Here is a 23496-nt window from a genome sequence, read left to right on the forward strand (position 1 = left end):
CTTGTGGGTAACAATAACTATCTACAGATTTTGGATGGCCTTAGGAATGTCTCATTTGATTCAATTTCAGTGCAACTTATTAAATGCTTTCAATGTACCTGTTATTGATAATAACAATCCTTTATATTTGGGTAGGGATTTATAGTTTTCAAAGTCCTTTCCACTCGTTTCCTCATTTAATTCTCCCAATAACCTGATGGGATTGTCTAGTGGGAAAAGATAGCTCTCCTAACTTGTCAGGTTCAGGAAATATCTAATAATATAATATTGCTGGAATGTCAAGTTAATGAAGGAGAGTAGTATGAAATAAATTTGGGTGATAGGCAGGAGTTCAACTGAGGAAATTCTTAAATACTAGGCTGAGGAATTTTTACTTTATCCTAGAAGTGATGGAAAATAACCGAATGTCTTTGAGAATGGCAGGGACATATCTGGTCAGGTCTGTGCTGTAGCAATTTTATATTGGCAGCTTTGTGAGAAGTAGATTGGAATGAGAAGAGAGAGAGGACAAGCATGGAGATTAAGTAATTCAGAGAAGTGGCTTATGTAAGTGAAGAGAGGGCTACTGAGTACCTGGGAAATGAAGATGCACTATCTTCTATGACCTCTCCCTCCTAAACGTTTCTTTTTGAAGAGTGGGGAAAAGTGAGTGGAAGGATAGATTGTGATAGCCTCCCTTCAAATGTCAATTCTAAATTATAAATTAAAAACTTTATAATGTCAAGGATATGAATAACTGAGGGTCAGTATTCTATTAAATAAATGTAGAAATATAATTTCCCAGGTGATATAAGGATCAAAATTTCATATATGGTATATGATTTTAACAATAGAAAAGGAATATTAAAATCATCAAAGCTATTTTATTACTACTCTATTAAAAGCCACCCTCAAACACTGTGCAATAGTTTAGGAAAAATATAAACTTTTTATATACATGTTTATGAATTTATTGAAAGAATCATACTCTGGGGTGTGTGTGTGTGTGTGTGTGTGTGTGTGTGTGTGTGTGTGTGACAAATATATAAAGAACCCAGTCTTCCCCAGATTAGTAAGGTATAGGTACTGAAAATCCTGTAAGTATTACAAAAAACAGGTCATTATTCTTATCTTTCCCAATCATACTTGACTTTAATTCTGAGATTCATGGAGAAGGAACAATTTATTTTATTTTTTTATATCTTTCTATAATAAGCAATTTAGAATTCACAGTAAATACTGTGAGCTGACATACCAACTAACCCCTGCCAAACCACACACACACCCTCTAAGCCTCATTTCTTTAGCAGCATAGTCATATAAAGATAAAACGGATTCACAGGCATGCTCTAAGATTTCAAATTTTAACAATGTTCTAAAAGTAGCTATATTTATCCACTCTTAGGCAGAAGTTCTAATATAGCTTTGACATTTGACATTTATTTTATTTTTGGCAAGACAATCAGGGCTATGTGTCTTACCTGGGGTCATACAGTTAGTAAAGGCAAGTGTCTGAGGCCAGATTTGAATTCAGGTCCTCCTGACTACAGGACGTTACTGTACTATCTAGGTGCCCCCTCCATTCAGCATATATAACATCTATTATATAGTTTATTAGAAAAGTGGTTATCAATATCCCAGGAGACTTCATAGTCACAACATGTTTAGCACTTTCATCTGATAGCTAAGAAAACCATGGTCCAGAGGGGAGAAGTTAACTTTTGTAAGGTCACAGAATGAATTAGTTACACGTGGAAATTGTTGTTTGCATACATTTTCCCCATTAGAATGTGATCTCCTTAACAGTAAGAACCCTGTTTAGCATAGTGCCTAGAAACACCAAACATATAATAAATGTTTGTAGACTGACTGATTTATATAATTAGATATAACTCAGTTAATACAACTTCCAGTTCAAGTACTATTTCCACTAGTTGGCCCAGAAATATCTTATTTGCAAAATATTAATGAAATGCATAAAGTATAATTTATTCTAGAGGGTGAGTTGTTTACAGAATTAAATAAAACTGTAATTAAAATGTTGAACTTGCACTGACATGATGCAGCTACATGAAAGAGAGGTAATCTCTGAATAAATTACTTAAAAATATGGCTAATAGAATGTGAAATGTATAATTTCCCCTCAGAATATTCTGGCTTCTAAAGGATAATCCTAAGTACACTGTTTGGATTTTTTTGTGACGAATTTATGGGTAGATATAAACAAAAGTAATACAGAATGGAGAGAGCACTAATGGGTAGTGATATGTACCACTGAAGGAAATATTCTTCATCAATGAGATAACAAATATATAGGATGCTATGATTCTATGATAATAGTCTATATTACATACAAGGCTATATATTTATTGTCTATTGTTAAAGGCAATATATAAAAACATACCTTTTATAATGGAAGTCATCTTCTAAATTGTTCCAGATCACTGTTGTTCTATATTATAATATTTTCATTTCCAATAATAAAATTTTCAATTATATGTGGTGTCTAGTGATGCGGGAAAGATTCCAATCTTTGATTCCCAACCCCCCTAGCTAATGTAAATTACCCTTTGACTCACAAATCCTGGTCCCTTTGAATTCCAATAGAAGGTCCGGACCTCCCAGCCCCACCCGATCTGAGCCAACTTTGGGGCTACACCCCAAAGCCCCTTGAGCTAAGTCTCCGACTTAAAAGGACCACACTGGGAACCCCTCTTTGCAGAGATTCCAAACATGGTTGCCATGTGAGGACCCTCTGTCCACTGGACCCTCTGTCCAGTGCCCTCCTTATCTCTACCTTCACCTATCTCCTACTTCTAAACTCAATAATAAACCTCTTTTATTAATCTAGCGCTCTGGGCCAATAAATGCTTTTATTGGGAATCCGCGCCGCTTCTAGACCTCATATACCGCCGTATCCTTGCGCCGAATCTAAGGGGGTTGTAGGGGAACTCTGTTTGACTCCCTGTACCCCAAACCTGCCACTAGACCTTAACTAAATCCTAATTTCATTTAGGTACCCCAAATGTAGACCTCAACATGTGATCTACACCTCAACATTCGGTTCCTAACCTCAACATCTAGTTAATAAACAGACATGGATATCTTGATGCCAAATATCTTGAATATAATATAGTTGCTAGAGCTTTATTATATTGGTAAAATTTATATATCACGAGTAAATAAACACAGGATGAGAATGCAGACAATTATTCTCTTTCTTTTTGGCTTTTAGATACTGAGCAAAAGGATAGATCATTTAAAAAAAAAAGAGTCAAATAATTCTACTTAGAAGTGGCCCAAGTGTATGTCTGGCTGTTTCTGTCATCTTTCAAGTATTCTAATTAAATTCTAAGGATTGCACAGAATTTATTTGAACAAAAGATTTGTGATATGTTCTTTCAAAGAATGTCATGCTATTATTAAACAGAATTAATACTCATGAAATGTGACATAGGAGGATTTTAAAGATATGATACTTTACCTTGTAGTAGTGTTTATCATATATGAAATATGGCAGGACTACTACAACTGGGTTCTAGTTCTGGCTCTCCCACTTAATGTGAGTAAGGTTGAGTCACTTAAGTTTTCTATGTTTGATTTTTTTTTCAATTGTAAAATAGAGATTATAGAAGTGATGCAAAAATCATAATCGGAGGGCTTTTTCCAAATTTCCAAGTAGGATGAACCTGATTAAAATATAATTAGGAAGTATATAACAACATTAAAAAATACAATACAACACAGATAATGTCAATTTGTAATTTTCTAAGTCAATAGGAGGTTGTAGAGATGTGTTTCTATTTGAATTTGACACCAGTATTTATCCATCTGTGTTGGGCTTATTGAGAAGTTTCCCAAGGGTGATGGGTGTAGTCATAATTAAGCTATGTGGGTGGAGAAAAACAAGATTATGAAGCCAAAAAGGAAAGTAGAGAGTCAGAGGTTGTGAAACGTAAAAGAGACATTGAGCTTTAAAGCAATTAGAGAAAGAGGGGTCACTGCTTCTCTAAAAGGGCAAGACCTTCACCTCACATTGTGATCAGGATCTAGGACAAGCCTCGCTGTAAGGGAACAAAGAAAGGAACATGGATTTGTTATACTGACTATAATTGTTATTGGGTCATGTGTATTCTTGCCTTTTTTTTTTTTTTAAATAACAATTATCTCCTTGATGCTAAGCCTATTTAAAAGTTAGGAGGGCTATCAGTTCCTACTAGATAATTATCAGATTGTTGAAAGGATAAAATGAGGGAATGAATCAGAAAAAAAGTCAGAAAACTGTAAAGCACCACACAAATGTAGTGGATTATTATTATTACTAAAGAGTACACTGTTAGGTTCTTTCAAGTCTATCTCATATTCAGAACTTGCTAACTTTTTACAAGTGAAATCTCTTAAATTCTCTCCGATGCTTAAGTGAGGATCTATATTATGAACTTTCATTACTTTTTCCTTTTCCACCTACCTATCCCAATGAACTGGGGTTTCATAAAAACAGAAATAATATTGGATCAGATTTAAAAATACATGTGTCCATTATTAGCAGGAGTCACAACTTTCAGTTTTCAATCACTCTAGAAGTAATAATCTTAGGTATTAAGACTCATATGAAAAAGAGAATGTGATCATATTCTTAGAGGAAACTGATGAAAAGGTCCTTAGCCTGGGATCTCTGCACAGGATCTCCATGCTGTAGGGTGCTGCTGCACATGACAAGTTTTTTTCCCCTTCACTGGCACTTATTTCTTTCAAAAACAAAACGAAAAACAAAAACAAACATGAGGCTTCACATGATGGAACTTTCCTTATATAAGGGCAAAAGTCATAGAATGTGCTGGTCAATGAATTCAAATTGTTGGAAAATCACACATAAACCCATGCCTTGGAAATTCAGTCATGCAATTGAATTGCTTTTATCAAGCTTTCTGAATCAAGTAGGTATCTGCGTAGATAAACATGCATCATCATACTTTTGCAAAATATGCTTTGCTCTTTTTCTGTAATATTCTGAATATTCTTTCTACTATACAACTATCAAATTAAAAGAGCATCAGGTTTAAGTCAGAATATTCAGGGTTTAAATCCTAGATGTTCCAGTTACCATCTGCATGACCTTAGGCTAGGGTACTTAACTTTTCTGGTTCTCAGTTTCCTTATCAGCAAAAAAGAAGTTTCTGGATTAAATAGACTAGAAGGTTGCTTCTGGTTTTATATCTGTGATTCTATATTATTCTCCTGAAAGCAATAAAAAAAATTCTTCATTTTTAAACTTATCATTGTAAGATATAACAAATATGTAATGAAATTACTCCAAAGTAATTTATATGATTGTTATTTAATAGGACAGATTAATTAAAAACCTATGCTAATTTTTTTTTTTTCATTGAATGAAAAATCTTTTCATTAGGAAATTTCCAGTAGTAATTTATATTCTTAAATGGGCTACTTACTGTTTTGTAGTCATTCTGTTTCTTGCTTTTCTGAAATACTCCATAAATCTATTTTTCTTTTTAACTGTTCCAAAGTTTTGATTACTACTTTATAATATAGGTTGAGGCCTAGTAGTAAGAACTATGCCTCCCTCCATTCATACTTTTTTCTTTATTTCTCTTGTGATTCTGGACCTTTTCTTTTTCTATATGATTTTATTACTTTGTCTAGGTATAAAAAGTACACTCTTTGTAATGTAATAAGCATTGTGGAAGATCTTTAAATTTTTTGATTAAATTGGCACAGGACACAGTCATGACCACAAATGTCTTGCTAATTGTCTCTCCTTTATTTTCATAGAATAGCTTCTAGTTGCATTTATAGAAATCTTGTGTGCATGTTAATTAAGACATTTTATTTATTTTGTAGTTGCTATCCTGTGGAAATGCTAATAGTTTCTGTGCATTTATTTTGTAACCTAAAAGTTAGAGCGTTGCCTAAGCCAACAGTATCAAATTCAATTAGAAATGGGGGCTACTAGACAGAGATTTGTAAGTATATCTGTGGATTGTATTTTGACTTAGAAAAAGACATTAAATTATCTATGTTTTATAGTTCTTTTATTTACTTTGTTAAATATTTCCCAATTCCCAATTGCAAAGGAAACCAATTTTCATCTGGTTTGAGCCACATTTGGGAATATTGTGGGCTGCATATGGACTGTGTTCAACACTTCTGTTATTGGGTATTGAGAAGAAAAGTGAATTGTCCAGGATATATTTGGGTATTTTTGTCTGAAGTAGAATTTAAACCTAAGTCTTCCTTGCTATGAGGTTAGTACTTTATTATTTCATGTTACTCTTCTGTATATTAATATTTTCCTGAAATGATTAATCATCTCAATGAATTTCTATGTTGATTCTCCATGGTTTTAAAAGGACTTCATCTTGTCATCTGCCAATAAGTATGTTTTATTTTTGGTTTGCTGTTGTTGATTGATATCTTTAAATGTATTCTCTTGCCTGACTGTTATAGATAGCATTTTACTACATAAACAGGGAGGGTGGGACAACCTTGCCTTATCTAAATTTCTTTTGAGAAAGCTTCTGATAGCTCTCCATTGAAAATAATATTAGAATTTAAAATATGTTTTAAATCACATTAAAGATGTTTTTGCCAGAATATGATTCTTAAATTTTCAGTTGTTTTTTATTTTTTTAAACAGTGCTGAATTTGGTCAAAAAAATTTTTTTTCTGAATTTATTGACAGTAATCCTATTGTTTTCCTTTTCTTTGTTACACACATATTATTGTTAGTGCTAATTGTTTTCTTAATTCTGAACAATTCTTATATTTCTGGTATGATTATAAGTTGGCCACAGTGAATTATTTTCTGGTCACACTGTTGCTCTCTCCTTGTAATTTTATTTAAAAGTTTGCAATCAATATTGACTACTGAGATTGGTATACAGTTTTATTCCTCCGCTTTCTATTTCCCTTATTTAGGAATTGAGTTCATGTTTTCCTATTAAAAACTGTGTAACAGAATGCTTCCTATTTCTATTTTTGAGAATAATTTGGAGAACAAGAATTATTCTTTAAATGTTTTACAGAGCTTATTTGAAAATCCATGTGGCAAAGTTTCCTTCCTTTCCTCCCCCTATAATTAGCTTGCTCAATTTCTTCTGACATTGGGTTATTATGACTTCTATTATTGTGGTTGGTATTTTTTTTTTATTTAAACATTATATATTTTTGTAATAACTCATTCACTTCCCTTGGGTATCAGCGTTTATAATTGTCATGTGATAAAAGGTTCAAAACCAGAAATACATGAAAGCTTGGCAGGCAGCACAAGATTTGGCATTTGGGCACGAGAACTTTGCTACATCATATGAATTGTTTTTCATGGGCTTTGTGTAAAGAAAGTGCCAATCTGCCATTCTGTTCTATTATTTCCATGGGGCTATCTACAGAGAAAGTAAATGCTTCAAGTAACCCATTTACAATATTTCTTCAATGAAGCTGAGAGAGGAGAAGGAAAGATAATAAGCATTTGCATTTATGTAATTCCTATTATGTTCCAGGAACTGTCCTAAGCTCTTTACAAAAATTATCTGGTTTTCTGAAAATTGCAGCTCCCAATAAAATAAGGCCATCTACCTGTTTTACTCTTTATGCCCCTGAAACCCAAGTGTGCCTAACAAAAGAAGAACTATGCAAACTGGATATGGATATGGAGCCGAGTCTAGGACAGAGATTCTCAACCTTTTTGTTTGTTTGTTTAATAAACCCTTTGAGCAGTATAGTGAAGTCTCCTTTAAATACAAAGTTTTAAAATTAAACATACATATATATATACATGCACACACTTAAAGGATTACAAAAGAAACTAATTATATCGAAATATAATTATCAAGATATTAGAAAACAAGTTCACACTAGAATTCAAATTAAGAACCCTTGTTTATCCTTATTCTTGTTTACCCTTATCCTCGATAAGGCATTAAAGTGGGGACTACACCAGATCAGCAACTGCCACAAGTGCCCAAATCATGGTGACTCCAGCAGTAAGAGATTCTTGAACCTTTCCCTGTTTTTTTTTTTGGTTGTTGTTGTTTTATTTCTGAGTATCTTTCAAGCAGATTCCAGTGAATTCTAAAACCATAATCCTTTCCTTTATTCATTCCTCCATTTACAGTCTGGGAGGAGGTGCTGAAGGAGAGCTAATCAGGTAAAGCAGTATACAGTTTTGCTTTTTGAATGCTTCTTTATAGTTTTGTTTTGCCATGCTACTGCTCTTTTATAATTATTTTATTATATTTAATTAATTTATTTTTGTGATAGCAAAAAATTGGAAACAAAGTAAATATGATTAGGGAATGCTTAAACAAACTATAGTACTTAACTACAGATTACTGTGCTTAATGAATGATGAAAATGATGAATAGAGACCCACCAAAAAACTTATATGATCTAAAAATCCAAAGGAATCAGGAATACAATATATAGAAAAACTACATTAAAGTAAACGGTTAGAATAATAATGAAACACACACATACACACAAATGCGGTTAGAAAGAAATGAGAAGAATGTTCCCCTTAGTCTTTGGAAAAGATACAAATTCATGATTGTAGAACACTATTATATAAACATCAGATGTTTTCAAGTATTGATAAATTTTGTGGAACTTTTTTCTTTCTCTTAAAATCTTTGTTATAAGGAATGGTTCTCTGGGAAAACATTGGAAGAAGGGATAATGTGGTGATATAAAAGTACAATAAACATTTTTTTATTGAATTTATTTAAAAAAATATATTTTAATTATTTATATCTTTAAAAAAACGCCAATCTTCCGAGAAACATAATGAAGTTAGTTACAGAAGAGAATGAGGTTTCCCAAAAGCAAGGTATGGGGGCTCATAGCCAAGATGAGATTTTTTTTCTATTGAGGCAATTTTGGAATATATTCCAAATCATATTCTTAGATATATATATATATATATACACAGAGAGAGAGAGAGAGGCTGAGACCAGAAAACTATCCTACAGAGCTCAAGGTTGTGGTAGGGTAAAAATATTTGGATAATTGATAATCTGAGCACTCCATCATGAGCTAGAAGGATGTTACAGCCTTTGGAAAATCCAAAATATGTGCGCCAAATATCCTCAGACATACAGCCATTGGGTTAGTAGTCTAAGAGTTCAACCAAATGATGGTCAAAATATGCTCAATGGCTAGTTAATTGATAGCTTACTTCATTGTGAGTTGTAGAAAGAAAAGGAATGAGCTAGATATGGATGAATATACATTTGACAGTACTAACACAATCTATATAATATACATGCCATTCTTTATATTTGAATTCTTAGTTTTTCTGGATTATTGTTATACATGGTAGTTTCTGATAAAATAGAAAGAACAGAAGTAAAGAAAAGTTCATCTTGTCCATTTAAAAACTTTTTGGTTTTTTGACTTTCTTGCCTTTTTTCTTGATTAGTTAATTTTGTTATTATTTTTAAAAATATATGCTTTTAGTTTTATTACTTCTACAATCTTTATTTTCAAATTTCTTTATTTCTCCTTTACTTGTCAAGATGTTTTCTTTTACTAAATTCTTTCTCTGCAGCCTTTGATTACCCTCTTCTCCTTGATACTTTCTTTTCTCTAGGTTTTTAAGACATGGATTCTCCTACCACTTGTCTGATCACTTTTCAGTCTGCTCTCTTTAATTTTAATCCAGGTCATGCACACTATGTGAGGATAGTAGGATTCACCAAAGCTCTGTCCTAAGCCTTCATCTTTTCTTTTTCCTCTATATTATTTCACTTAGTGATCTCATCAGCTCCTGATTAATTCAACTACCATATCTATATGCAGATAACTCATCTATTTACCCAGTCCTTCCTTCTCTTCTAACTTTTAGTATTGAATCTCCAACTGCTTATTAGAAAACTTCAATTAGAAATCTAGGGTACATCTTAAACTAAATGTGTCTAAAACTGAACTCATTATCTTTTTCCTCCCCACACATTCTTTTTATTATTTAGGTACTACCATCTTCCCAGTGACCCTGGCTTGCAACCTAGTTGTCAACCTCTACTTGTCATTTTCCTCTCCTCTTCCCTAATCTTTTGCTAAGTTCTATTAATTTTACCTTAATAATGTCTCTTGAATATAGCCCCTTCCCTCTTCTAACACTTCTACCACTCTGGTGCAGATCTTTAATACCTCTACCCTGAACTGCTGATATGTCTTCTGGTTAGTCTCCCTGCCTAAAGTCTTTCTGAACTCCTTTTTCCACTCAAGCTTTCAAAGTGATCATAAAGCATAGTTTGGTCATGACACCATTTCTTTCTATTCAATAAACTCCAGAGGCTCCCTATTACTATTGGATCCAGAGGATCCAACATAAAATCCTTTATCTGGCAATAGTTCTCACAAACTGGTCTTCCCTACCCTGCCAGTCTTCTTACACCTTATTCTCTCTCTTTTTCATGCCTTCATCATCTTACCAACTCATAATCCATGATCCAATGAAATTGCTATCTTTGTTTTTCTCAAACGAAATACTTCATTTCTCTACTCATGCATTGCTGATGGCTTTCCTCAAGATTTGAATTCTCTCTACTCACCTGTCTCTTCACTTCCTCAAGTCTCAGATAAAATCCTGTTTTCTACAAGAAATTTTTCTTAATGCTAATGTTTAAATGTTTAAGTGCTTAGTATTATTCTTAGGATTTTAATATTAAAAAATGTATTATGTGGTTTATTCATGGCTCTGTTCTTTGATAATGTGAATTATTTTTCATTCTGCCACTCAAAGATCTAGATCATGATGTAATGTAAACTGAATAAACACATCATTCTTTTAACATGTACTTAAAATTTCAGACTGAAGTGAGGTATCCCTCCAGAGCAGAGATTAAGCAGACTAGATTCTAACATTCAGGTTATGAAATCAATTAGTTTTGGTAACTATGGTTGAAACCTTAAAACTTCTAAAAAGATGTTGTGAGCATGAATAAAAAATAGGAATCTCTATTCATTAGATCCTATGTTCAAACTGTTGCAGAAGTGCTCCAATAAATGGTTCTTCAAGGCTTTAGCATTTATATTTCAATATACATTTCAATTTATATACTTTACAAACTTCAATTTATATTTCAATGAATTCTCTCTGGTAGAACTTTGGGTTTAAACCATAACTTGTGATTTAATTGTATCCAGGAGCATCATTACAGCAATGTCAACATTTTTTTGCTTAAAAGTTTATATTTATTAGGTTGAAAAAAATCATAAAAGTGAATCTTGGAAAGTGAAGAAATAAAGCATTAGTTTGCAAAATAACTAGATTACAAAGATATTTAAATGGAATAATTTGTCATGGTTTAAAGATAAATATGCATTAAAATAATGGTAAAATAGAGAAGCTGGGCAGGAATGGAATTGTTATTAAATTTAAAATGAATTTTAAAAATTCAAGCTGTACATATGCAATCTTTTCTTCTGTTTGTTTATAAGGAAAATGTTCATGTCTATTGATGTTTGCCAAGTTCATAATATTAAAAAGAAAAATAAGAAATAAAAGTAAAACTTGATTTAAGTGAAATCTATTACAGGAAAAGAATATTAAATTGGAATTTTTCTTAACCAATCTAAACACAATCTGTTTTCGTTGGGAGATAACATTCTTTCCACCTTAATTTAATTACCTGGATTGAAGAAGAATTTTTAAGAAGCAATATGACAAGCATCAACAATAATCATGGCTTTTTCTAGGAATGCAAAAGCTTGAAAAATTATTAAATACAAAAATTTTTAGCAAATACATGACACAAAAGAGTTGATCACATTTAAATCTTAACTACGAATCCTGAAATTTAATAGCATTTAAGACAATATTAAGAAAGGCTAATGGATTTGTGAACGCTAAATATAGTACTAGATCTTCTTCCTGAAAGACAATACATATTCTCACATTAAAAAGGGAGAGAATTCTGATATGCCTTTATATATTTTTATTCATTTACTTAGCCATTGGAAATATGTGTTTGAACATTTGCTGAATTTTCCCAAACTTAATATTATTATTTCATATTAAAAAGGGAATACTCACCAATCACTTTGACAAAATAGGCATCTGCTTCAAAGTTATTTTTTAGTGTGTGGATGGCAAAATCATTCTTTATATAACCTTTACTTAGAACAATGATGTCTAAGATACCCTGGGGGAAAAACACAGATCAAACCATAAGATTACAAAGGCACCAAATTAAATAACAAATGACCATGCCAATACACAAAACTCATGGGAAAAATGAAAATAATGATGTTTAGAAAATGTTTGAGAGAATCTGAGGCCACAAGTATTTTTAATGTTTAAATGAATTTTAACCCAATGTAGTTTTTAAATAATTGTTACAAATAAATGTTACCAAAAAAAATTAGTGCTGAGTGAAACGACTTGTCTCTGCATAGATAAGTAGTAGGAGTTCCTGTCTGATTTCTAGTCTTCATCCTACCCCTTCCTGCATCCCTATGCCTCACCTCCCTCCTCAAAGTCCTCCCTCTGGTGCTATTTGATAAAAAAAAGATGAAAGAATGGCAGCAAGAGGAAATTCCAGAAGCTGATGAAGGGCCTGAATAAATCCAGAGATAATCAACACCTGAATACTGAGACTTGATTATCCTAATTGTTTTAATTTTTAATGTAAGGTTTTCAAATTTTTACAGAAATTGACATTTAACTACTCCTTACTTCTTATATTCTAAGTAGTCTGAGAAGAGTAATTATGATACTTTTTTGTTATATTAAATTTAGGAGTCTTCAAAATGTTTTGAAGACTACCTTTAATTTTGTTCTACAACCTTTGATATGGTAAGGGAGCTGTATTTCCATTTTACAAATGGCAGAATAGAGACATCTTGAGCTAACTACAAACTTACCTGACAATCAGGGCTGGAGTCGGAATAACAATTTGAGGCTATCAACTTACTTTCATAATCACACAGCTTATAAAAACTAAGTTCTTTTATCTGCAATAGGTTGAACGGTTTTCTGTAGCCAAATTTGCTAGTCTTCTGATGAAAACTCCAAACAGCTGATATATTGTATATGAACATAAAATTCCAGCAGCTTGGTCACCTAGATCTATTAAGACCAAATATACATAAATCTAGTCCAGATAGTTGCCATTTTTCCTCTATCACTGAAAGACATCAATGAATTTGTGTCTTTATTATTCACTATTAAGGCTTTATTTAATTCACCTATTTGTTTTCATTAGTGAACCTACGTTTTCTGGTCAAATACTGAGGAGGAACTCAAAGGAGAATAAGCAGATGGCAGTTAAAAACCAAACATACTGAAAAGTTCTGAACTCACATCTTCATAAATGTCAAAGAAGGTTGCAACCACAGCATCTTTGATTTGATTAAGATCCGATAGCTCCCAGTAGACTTTAAACATACGACCAACCCTTTCACAGCTTGCATTATTGCAGGGGACATTTTCTAGTAAAAAGGCTTGCTGATTGCTATAAAAAAGAAAAAAAGAAAGGCATTTAGTTATTCTCCCTATAAAAACCCTAACAGTGCTTCTGCCATCACTGTGGCAGGGCAATATGTTTATTTATGTTTACTAAACTAAAAAGTGATTTTAAAAAAGCTTTGTGGAAAATAAGCAACCTAAATCCTATATCATCAATAGCCAACACTGCCTGCTATCTACAAAGAACTGGCCTTTGGCAAGGAAGATAGTTTCCCAATTCTCTTTTAGTTTCTTTTACTCTTCTGATATGCCTATCACCCCCTATGGCATACATTAACCCCTTTCTGAAGGTTATCACTTTGTCATTTTTATCATTGTTATAAATATATGGGGACTTTTTAAAAGAAAAAGTTCTAGAACTTTATTTAATGTTAGAACAGCACTTTAATCATTCATACATGTACATGCCAGTACATAGTACACATACACACTCAGAAAAATAATGCTTACCCCTAATTCTTCAAAGTAACCTTTCCTAGAATATAACACCTTCAACTAATGGGAGGGAACATTTTAAGATAACTTCTCAACCCCTAAGAACAAACTCAACTTTTTGTTTTAATTCCTAGTGCTCCTACCACTAAAATCTGCATTTTTTTTATCCACTTTAATTTTTAGCCAATTTTACTATTCTTTTTGTTTGGTAGTGATGAGATTGTCATCAAGAAATTATATTTATAAAAAGAGAATTTCTGAAAAGCTGCATACTCAAAATTTTTGAGCATAAAAGTACCATATTTGTCTATCTTTTAGCATCTGCCACTGGCTTGATTTTAAAGGTTCTACTTACTAGACTCTGTAGAAAAATGTAGTCTCCAAAAATATTTATATCTAGACAGGAAAGCTCTGCTCCACTTGTACTTGGAGCCCTCTTGCCTTTCCTTAGTTAATATTTCCACGGTCATTATTTCTTGATTTGTACATCTTATGTGGAAAACTAATATCTATTCCTAAACTTATTCCTATATTATTGCCAGAAAACAAAATTATTGCCCTATTTCACCTGTTTTTTTTTTTTTTTTTTTAAATTTTTAATCCAGGGCATTTTTCAATAGTACTTATCTTTCAATGCTTCATTACACCCAAAACGCAAAAACATGCCATCTCATTTAATAATCCAGTATATATTCATCCATTGTGTCTTACTGTCTTAAGGATGCCTATCCTACTTCTTTGAGGCTGAATTTAATTTTCTTTAAAGGCCATAAAAATCTTTGTTCCTTCTCAGTAAGTTACTAGGTGAGCCAGTCTGTGTTATTCTGCATTGTTAATGTGTTATGTTAATCTGTCTAATTTCCCATCAAGTGAGGTAACTGGAGGATCATTTAACTTGGAGCTGATTTTCTCCAAGAATGCTCTTAGAGCTTGTGTGTCCACTTCATAGTCATTTCTTTCTCTACTAGATTCTCTTTCTCTTACATGTCCTAGAAGACTCTACAACTAATTCCACAATTTCATTAATAGCCTAACCTAAACAGGAGACACATGGGCTTTAGTTTACATACATTAAGTCTGTCTCTCTGCTTAATTTGTGAGAGAATTGCTTCTATGAGCAAAAAGAATAGCAAATTAAGAAGAAGCAAGAACAAGGCCATTAGAAATACCTTTAAAAAATGAAACAATTTTTGGAATTGCTGCTCTGAAGTCAATGTTGTCTGCTGGTGCACAACCTGCATGCCTTGTCTGCTCTGATATACTAAAAACTGAAATCTCTTCCAATATGCAATTTCCATTTGTGAAATGCCCCAAATCAGCCAAGTGTCATTGTAATACAGATGACTCCGAATATTAAATGTCTACATAAAATCAGAAATGTGATATTCACAATAGAATTAATTAAAATGTTAAACAATAGTAATTTTAGTATCCTCAAAAAAGTGTTTAGTATAGGGTAGTGCATATAGTAGGTACTTGGTGTTTTTTTGAATGAAAAGAATAAATGAAAAGGAAAAGAAGGAAAAGAGATGTTTCATCTTTAGAGATGCCCATGTAAGGGAAAATTTTAAAAAGTCTGTTTAGATGATAAACATTTCTTGCCAATAGATTAGCAAATATCTAGAGAAGCCTTAATCAATTTCTACTTAAAGCCCATAAATTGAATAATTTTGTTGATTATGTCCCAACCTTACCTGTAAAATTTACAAAACTAAGTCTGTACTTTTCTTGTATTTTGTAAATTACATATTTTAGACTATAAGGAAATTTTTATCCTATAGTCTGCAAAAGAAATTACTGCTAATTACACAGAGACATAGGAAAGATTATTAGTCCATCCTTTTGTAATACCCAAAAAGAAAAGACAACTAAATTCAAGCATTCAGTTTTACTTTCTTTGTAAAGGTTGACAATATGACAAGTTAAGATAAGATACCAATGGAAGAAAAAAACATTTTAGGAAGAATAAATTAGGAATATGCATCTAATAACCTATGCAAATCTTTACTGAGAAAGAAACAAAACATCTACATAATTAAATAAACCTTTAAAAAGAAATACTGATAAATTACTTTTAACCATTTAATCACACTGAGAACTTTCTCTTTGTTGAGATTATTTTCTGCTTGTTAGACTCCAGTAGACCAGGAATAGCTATCTTTAAGAGCTTAGATCAATTTTGGCATATTGAGCCATTTTTTTTTTTTTTTTTTTTTTTTTTACTATCAATTGAATAGAAGACAGATTTGTCTCCTACTTTGATTAATAGGATTTTTACAACTGCCTGTATGAAGTTTTGTTTTTATGATAATAGAAATCAATGGAAAAATACTGCAAATATTTAAAGGCTGGGTTAGAACACTCAAACTAACAAATAAGCAAATAATGTCTAGAAAAATGACTTAATGGTAAAACCTCTAAGTACAAGTTATGCTATGGTTTTGCTTCAAAATAATTCTATTTAATGTAAAATAAGAATTAGTGTTTTAGTGGTACTATGTTATTTTAAAAAGTTTTGAAAATTCATCCTCTTGAACCAATACAGTAGACAATTCAGTTCTCTTCAGCTGAATTAAAAACAAACAAATGCCTGCTAATATTTATGATGTACATATCCTTAAGTAGGGGCAGTGGAGGTTACAAAATTGAATAAACAGTCACAGACTTCAAGGAGATTAAATTGGTAGGAAGGTTCATAAGTATGAAAATAAAGGAGAGATATACACCAAAGTATAATGGGAATACTACATCTGGGTGACCAAATATGATGAAACCCAAAGTGATAAAACCTTGGCAAACAGGATCATGACCTGCCATATTATAAATCACAAGTTTAATTTGGCCTGTCCAAACCACAAATTTAATGTTACTTCCGTAGCTCCTTTTACATTCAAACTCATGAATCTTCTAAGTGTTTCCTACTCTATCAATCTATTGTGTCTCGTTTAGGCTGCCTATCCTTTACCAGAGGAATCTAAGTGAAGGGGTTACCTCTTCCCTGGGATCCTCTTCAGCCTTGCTCTATTTTATCTCCTTAGCTCTTATTTGTGTGTCATGGAAGCCATCAATTTTGAAGGAATTATCTGGCTAAAAACATTAGGTGATTCATAATACATTTTTGTTCTGTTATGTTGTTGTGTTTGCTTTGTGTTTAAAACAATCTGCTTGGTTTTGTTTCTGTGGGGATATTTGTGATATTATACTGGATCTAATTACTTCTAGACTTTCTGGGATGTTTTGCTACATCACATAATTCTAGTGAATTCAGCTGGTTGTCCTTAACATTGTACCTGTGGTGACAACTTCTTGTTTATTAAAGGTGATCAAACTGAAAAATGTTTTATAAGAATATGTGCTACACTTTACATGTTGAATGATACTAAGCAGATAGAAAAATAATACCTTATTAATTTAGTTTACTCATTGTGTTAGGAATTGACTAAGTTGCTTCTGTCATAATGTTTATTTTGAAAATTGGAATTTGTCCTAGCACAATTGATATATTAGGGAATATAATGCAAGTTTTGTGTTTGCTTGTTAGTGATAATGTCTTTGAGAAACAGGAGGTGAAGACAGAAAAAAAGCACTATCTGAACCAGGTTGCTTGTATAGGAAAACACATGACCTGTTTACACACACACCCATGCATCTAGGAATATGCCTCAAATTTTGACCAGCTACTGCAATTCTCCACTGTGTTTACATACCTAAAGGAGTGTGTTTTTCCATTCTTTTGCATTTATGAATTCTTCTACATAAAAAAAGACCAAAAATTATTCATTGAACATTACATGTCTAAGGGTCCTAGTTCGAAAATTGAAAGAAGTACAAGCAGAAAAGCTTTAAACATTGAAAAGTTTGAAATAATGAAGCATTCTGAAAGATGCAAGAGAATATGTGATATCTCCCAAGAAACAGGTATAAAGGAACTCACATTGTGGATTGTTAAAAGATAACACTGAAAAAAAAATAAAAGAAATGCCTATGGCTGGAATGTTTTATTGGTACCATATTATTTTAATCTGTTCCTTAAATTTACCTACTTGCACCAACAAAGGGAGACAACTAAGTTTTCTTCAGCTAAAATATAAAGACAAGACAAAATAAAACAAACATTTACTAAGCACCTATTATGTGCATGACTCTAGTTAGGTACAGTGGATACTACAAAGATGAGTAAACACAAATATATTGTGCCCCCAACTTTGTTTTCCATAAGTCCTGTGGTTTTTATTTTGCACAGTGCAATGATTTTCAAGAGCACATGTAGCTTTAAAGCAAAACCAACTGTTCTTATATTTGTTACATGTCAATGATTTAAAAAACAACAATTTTAAAAATACATTTTATAATGAATCACTATGAAGCGTATATAAAAAAAACTGAAAACAATTATAGTAATATAAAATTTCTGGTTCCAGTAAAAAATTGGATTACATTGGATACATAGGATTACAAGACCAATATTTAAAACTTGCAAGGGTCCTTGGAAATCAATCATATAAATCAATACTATCTTTTAATGGAAGGGGAACTCAAAGTCTATAGAGGTTAAGCAATTGATTGAGTATTTAGATGATGTAGTAGACAAAGTGTTAGATTTGGTATTAGGAAAACCCAAGTTCAAATTCTATTTCAGATATTGGCTGCATTATCCTGGGTAAGTCACTTAACCACTTAGCCTCATTTTATTGGGGATAATAGCATCTTTATTTAATAAGGTTATTATGAACACTGTATAAACCTGAAATAAATAAATGGTAGCTATTATTATTATACAAATGCTAGCTATTATTATCATCATTATGATCTATGTCCATCAATTAATGGTAGATCATTCTGATTAAAAAGTTCCTTTGATAAACTCTAAACTCCTTGACTGTAAGGACTACTTCAATTTTGTCTTTGTTTTTCTGCTGCCTGCACAAAGTAGAAACTTAAATATTTGTTTACTATTTGATATGGCACAAACCTTGTCTTAGTTCTGTTGTGCATTCTCTAAAACATATGTGCAACTCAAAATATTTTTAGTTTAAAAACGTCCTTAGGCACAAGAGTGAATGCTTACTATAAAATTAAACTTAATGCTGTCAATAAGCAATAAGGTTGGAATTAAAACAAATGTTTGATTTAATACATAAAACATTTAAACTATTCATTATATCTTCTCATATCAACTTGTTAGGAAAAAGAACTTAAAACATATTTCTCTAAATGTAGCTGTCCTGCCCTCTGTTGACATGCTACAAGAGAAAGTTTCCTTTTCAAACCTACTTTTACCCAATTTGTGAGAATGATGTTACAAATATATCTTCAGTTTTATATTTACTCTGTGTCAAGGGGCAATATTATATGGTCCATTGGTTTGAGATAGTCACATTCCTACATGTTTCCCTTCATTTCATTAAATTATAGACCAGAGCAATTAAGGGCTTAATTTTTTTGGACTTCTGGTACAAATATAATGTAAAGATTTTCTCAAAGGTTCTAATCACTTAATAATAGTAATCAATCACTGAGATTAGAATTCTAAGAAAAGTATTAAGGCTGCACAGAAAGGAATACAATTTTTTATTCAGAAAATAGTTCCTTTCATTTTCTAGGATTTTGCTTCTGCTTAATTTTCAGAGGATTCTGATGATTGCTATATTTTGTTATTACCATGTAGCAAGTAAGGTTTAACTGCTTTCAACTTAAAAGTATTATGAGGACCATTAAATTTGCTATTTTCTTTCTTTCTGTTGGAAAGTGTTAGTGTTAGAGATTAATTTATTTTCCTAAGGCTTATATTGAAGGTCTGAAGATTTTTGTAATATATATTACAGCTTGTCATGACCACGATGCATCTATGTTTGGAGGATACAAAAAGGTAACTGGTGTCTTGGATAACTGGTTTCCATTTCTAGAATGACTGAAAGTATAGGTAAGAATGTTTTGTAGAAATATGAATTCAAGCCTGAAAGAACATACTGATCTTGGCTAAATATAGTTAAGATGGAAGTGCCATAGAAATTGGCAGTTAAAAAGCTTCCATTTTCTAGGATAGAGTACTTATATAGTAGACTGTGAATTACAAAGAGATGAATAATAAATGTTTATTAACCGATGGATTAGACATGAACTTTTCTAAAGTAGACTGTATGTTTATGCCTGAGACAATTAAATTATGTACTATATTATTGACATAGCATACAACTAAGACATCTCTTAGTTATATGACATCATTGATGAAAATTTCCTTTTTTAATGATGTAGTAGAGATGTAGTATCAATTTTCATGAGAATATGGCATAGAGGGCAAAAATACAAATTCTAAAGTCACAGAATATGGGTCCCCATCTGGCCTCTAACACTTATTATATTTGTGATCTTGGGCAAGTTGACTTGGTTCCCTGAGCTCTAATTTATTTATCTGTAAAATGAGGGCACTGGACTTTGGAGCTTCTGAGTTCCTTTGTATGTCTTCTTTATATCTGATTGCTCTAAATCCTTTTCTTTTGGTGACTTCCTTGTTTTTGGAGAGGGCATCACCATTTCCCAGTTATCCAGATTCATAATTTCATATCATCTTTGACTCTTGCTTCCGATCCAGCTCAGCTGCCAAGTTTTGTTGATTTGATTGCCACAACACATTTGGCATTTTATTCCTTCATTCTATTTACACAGCCATTTGGTAAAATGGTTTAGGGGATAGAGCATTGGACTTTTACCTTAGTCATTTAATCTTTTATACCTCAGTTACATTATTTAAAAAATGAGGAGGTTGCATAAACTGGCCTCTAAGTTTCTTTAAGCTCTAAATCTATAATTTTATCCCATGGTGTTTCTGCACACAGTTTCTCCTCTCCTTTTCATTTACAACTGCCAGAATAATCTTCCTGAGGCATAGGTTTGACTATGTTACTTCCTAGTAACCAACCACTTCAGTGGTTACTTTCTCTTACCTTTAGGATAATACTAGCTTTTCTGCTATGTTGTATACCTTGGTCATACCCTAACCTTTCTCCTAACTTTCAGATTTGCATCTCCAAATGCCTCTTCACATCTCTAATTGGGATATTCCTATAGGTTTTTTTAAAGTTAATATCTCACTTTCACCCCATCCTTCCTTCTTCTTTCTCTATTACAGTGAAGGGTACCCCCATCCTCCAAGTTACTCAAGTTAACAAAATAGATATTATCTAGAATTCCTCACTCATTGCCCTCTCCCCTCTTCCAACTCAACCCCTCAACCACATTAGTTAATGTCTTGTCAATTTTACCTCTGTAACACCTTGAACAATCTCTCATGATAGTACCACCAATCTGAAGTTATTTCATTCATAGATTACTTCCTGCATTAGCTATTTGTTTGTCTCAACAAGTCTCTTTATTTTCCAGTCCATCCTCCATTCAGCTAACAAAGTGATCTTTTTAAAGAACAATTCTGACCATATTATCCCACTCTCACTATTCTGTAATCTACAGTGGCTTTCTATTACCTCTAGAATCAAACATAAAATCTCTGGTTGTCTTTCAAGGGCCTTTATAATCTGGTCCCCTCTTACCTCTTCAGTTTTTTAATACTTTCCCCCGTATATTCTGCAGTCTAGTGACTTTGGTCTCCTTGTTAACCTCTCACAAGATATACATTGATTAGGCATTTTCCCTGGATACTTAGCATAGTTCCTGGCACAAAAAAGTAGGTGCTCAAAAATGCTTGTTGACTGACTAGTTAATTAGGTGCCAAATATAGTCAGGAATTATATTACAAATATTCACTAGTTATCAATGAATGAGCAAAATTAAGTTTCACACTCCAGTTTCTCTCTTATAATTAATAGAAAAGGTAGACAGGAACATTGAAAACTGACTACAAATATCAATTTCTCTGGTCGCCGCTCCTTTTTAAAAGCCATTTATGCTTCCTCTTGAACATCGTTTGAACCTTGTCACCTCAGGTGTGCATCCTCTTTTATTTCTTTTTATAGAATCTGTCAATTTCAAACCAACTGCACTTTTAAACTAGTGAGCCAGTTACATCTCTGGTTTTCAATGGAATTGTCACTGACTAATATACAAATATATTTACAAATACAAAATACATTTATTCTGAAATAGCTTGAAGATTTAAAATAAACACACAGTCAATGTTAAAAATGTGGTTTAAGGAATATATTATCTCACTTTTTATTCTGGAGGAAGATGCAAAGGTTTTTAAACAAAACCTTCACAAATCAGAGAGGAAAAAAAGCTTCGATTATATTTCTTGTCAGTTCAGAATCATCAATGAAAAGAAAAATTATTTTGGAAAATTAGCAAACAAAAATAACAAAAAATTAAACACAATACCAAGTAGGATTTCATAGATATAGAAGGACATTGAATTTCACACATGATATTTATTAAAATAATATGCCTGCTGTCTCTCTCCTTTCTACTTTCAGCCTCCCTCCATAGAAAGTCTCGAGACAATATAAGTACTGGTTGCTTTGTATTCCTGGTTCTTCCTCAACCATCTATTATACTCTTGGCTTTAAAGTCTATATCTGACCTGATAATTCACCTCTTCTCTCTTCCTCATCTTCTATTACGAGATGCCTTCTGCCATTCTCTTTTCCTTTACTCATGTCTCACATAATAAAGTAGAATGACTCTTTACTAAAGTTTGTCCTTCTATATGCTCAAGTGGTCCCATTTCATCCTGACTCCTCTAACAGCTTACACCTCTCTCATCTCCACTCTACTGCTAATTTTTAATCTCTTCCTGTCTCTTGGCTGCTTCCTTGCTTTTTACAAAAATGTCCATGCCAATTTCACCTTTGCAAGATTCCTTGAATACCTTTCCTTTTCTCCTTTGACACTGTTCCACTCTGGTGCAGGCCCTTGCCACCTCATGCTTGGGCTACTGCAACAGACTGCTGCTGCTGAGTCTGCCTGTCATAAGCCTCTCCCCAATTCAATTCATCCTTCATTCAACTACCAAAGTGACTTTTCCTCAAGTACAGTTCTAACGGTGACACCCCCCATCCCCCACTCAACAAACTCCAATAGCTCCCTATTGCCTTTAGGATCAAATACAAAATCCTGTTTGTTATCAAATATCAAAACCTGGTTCTTCCTAACTTTCCAATCTTCTTGCACCTTACTCCTCAACACATACATAGACTTTTATCCAATGACACTGCCCTCCTGGCTGTTCCACAAAGAAGCCACTGCATCTCTCAGATCTGGATACTTTTCCTGCCTATCTCCTATGCCTGGAATGCTTTCCCTCCTCAATTCTACCTCCTACTTCTCTGGCTTCCTTTAAGTCATAATTAAAATCCCATCTTCTAGAGCAAACTTTTTCCAAACCCTTTTAATTCTAGTGACTTTCCTCTCAATTATTTCCTATGTATCATGTACATGGCTTTCTTTATAAATATTTGATCACTGTCTCGCTCCTTTAGATTGTGAGTTCCTTGAAGGCTCTATTGTCTTTTGCCTCTTTTTATATTCTCCCTTGCTTGGCAAAGTGACTGAGATGAGGTTATTCAAGAATGCCAAGTACAAGTAAGACTCTTAAATTATAATGGGAAAATGTAGATAACTAAAGAAAGAATAGGATTCCT

General features: G+C 32.6%; 1 protein-coding gene across 2 annotated transcripts in view; it reads right to left on the reverse strand.

Annotated features, from left to right (window-relative positions):
- ITFG1 (integrin alpha FG-GAP repeat containing 1) overlaps positions 1 to 23496 on the reverse strand; it is a 276139-nt gene that overhangs the window by 74291 nt on the left and 178352 nt on the right. For both annotated transcript variants that reach the window (XM_031954433.1, XM_003757229.4), the window contains 2 exons: positions 13304 to 13454; positions 12035 to 12143 (listed from right to left, as the gene is read on the reverse strand). In XM_031954433.1, the coding sequence (XP_031810293.1) occupies positions 12035 to 12143; positions 13304 to 13454 (260 nt within the window). The remainder of the gene's footprint in view (positions 1 to 12034; positions 12144 to 13303; positions 13455 to 23496) is intronic.

This window comes from Sarcophilus harrisii, chromosome 2, assembly GCF_902635505.1.
Source record: "Sarcophilus harrisii chromosome 2, mSarHar1.11, whole genome shotgun sequence".
Classification (NCBI taxonomy): domain Eukaryota; kingdom Metazoa; phylum Chordata; class Mammalia; order Dasyuromorphia; family Dasyuridae; genus Sarcophilus; species Sarcophilus harrisii.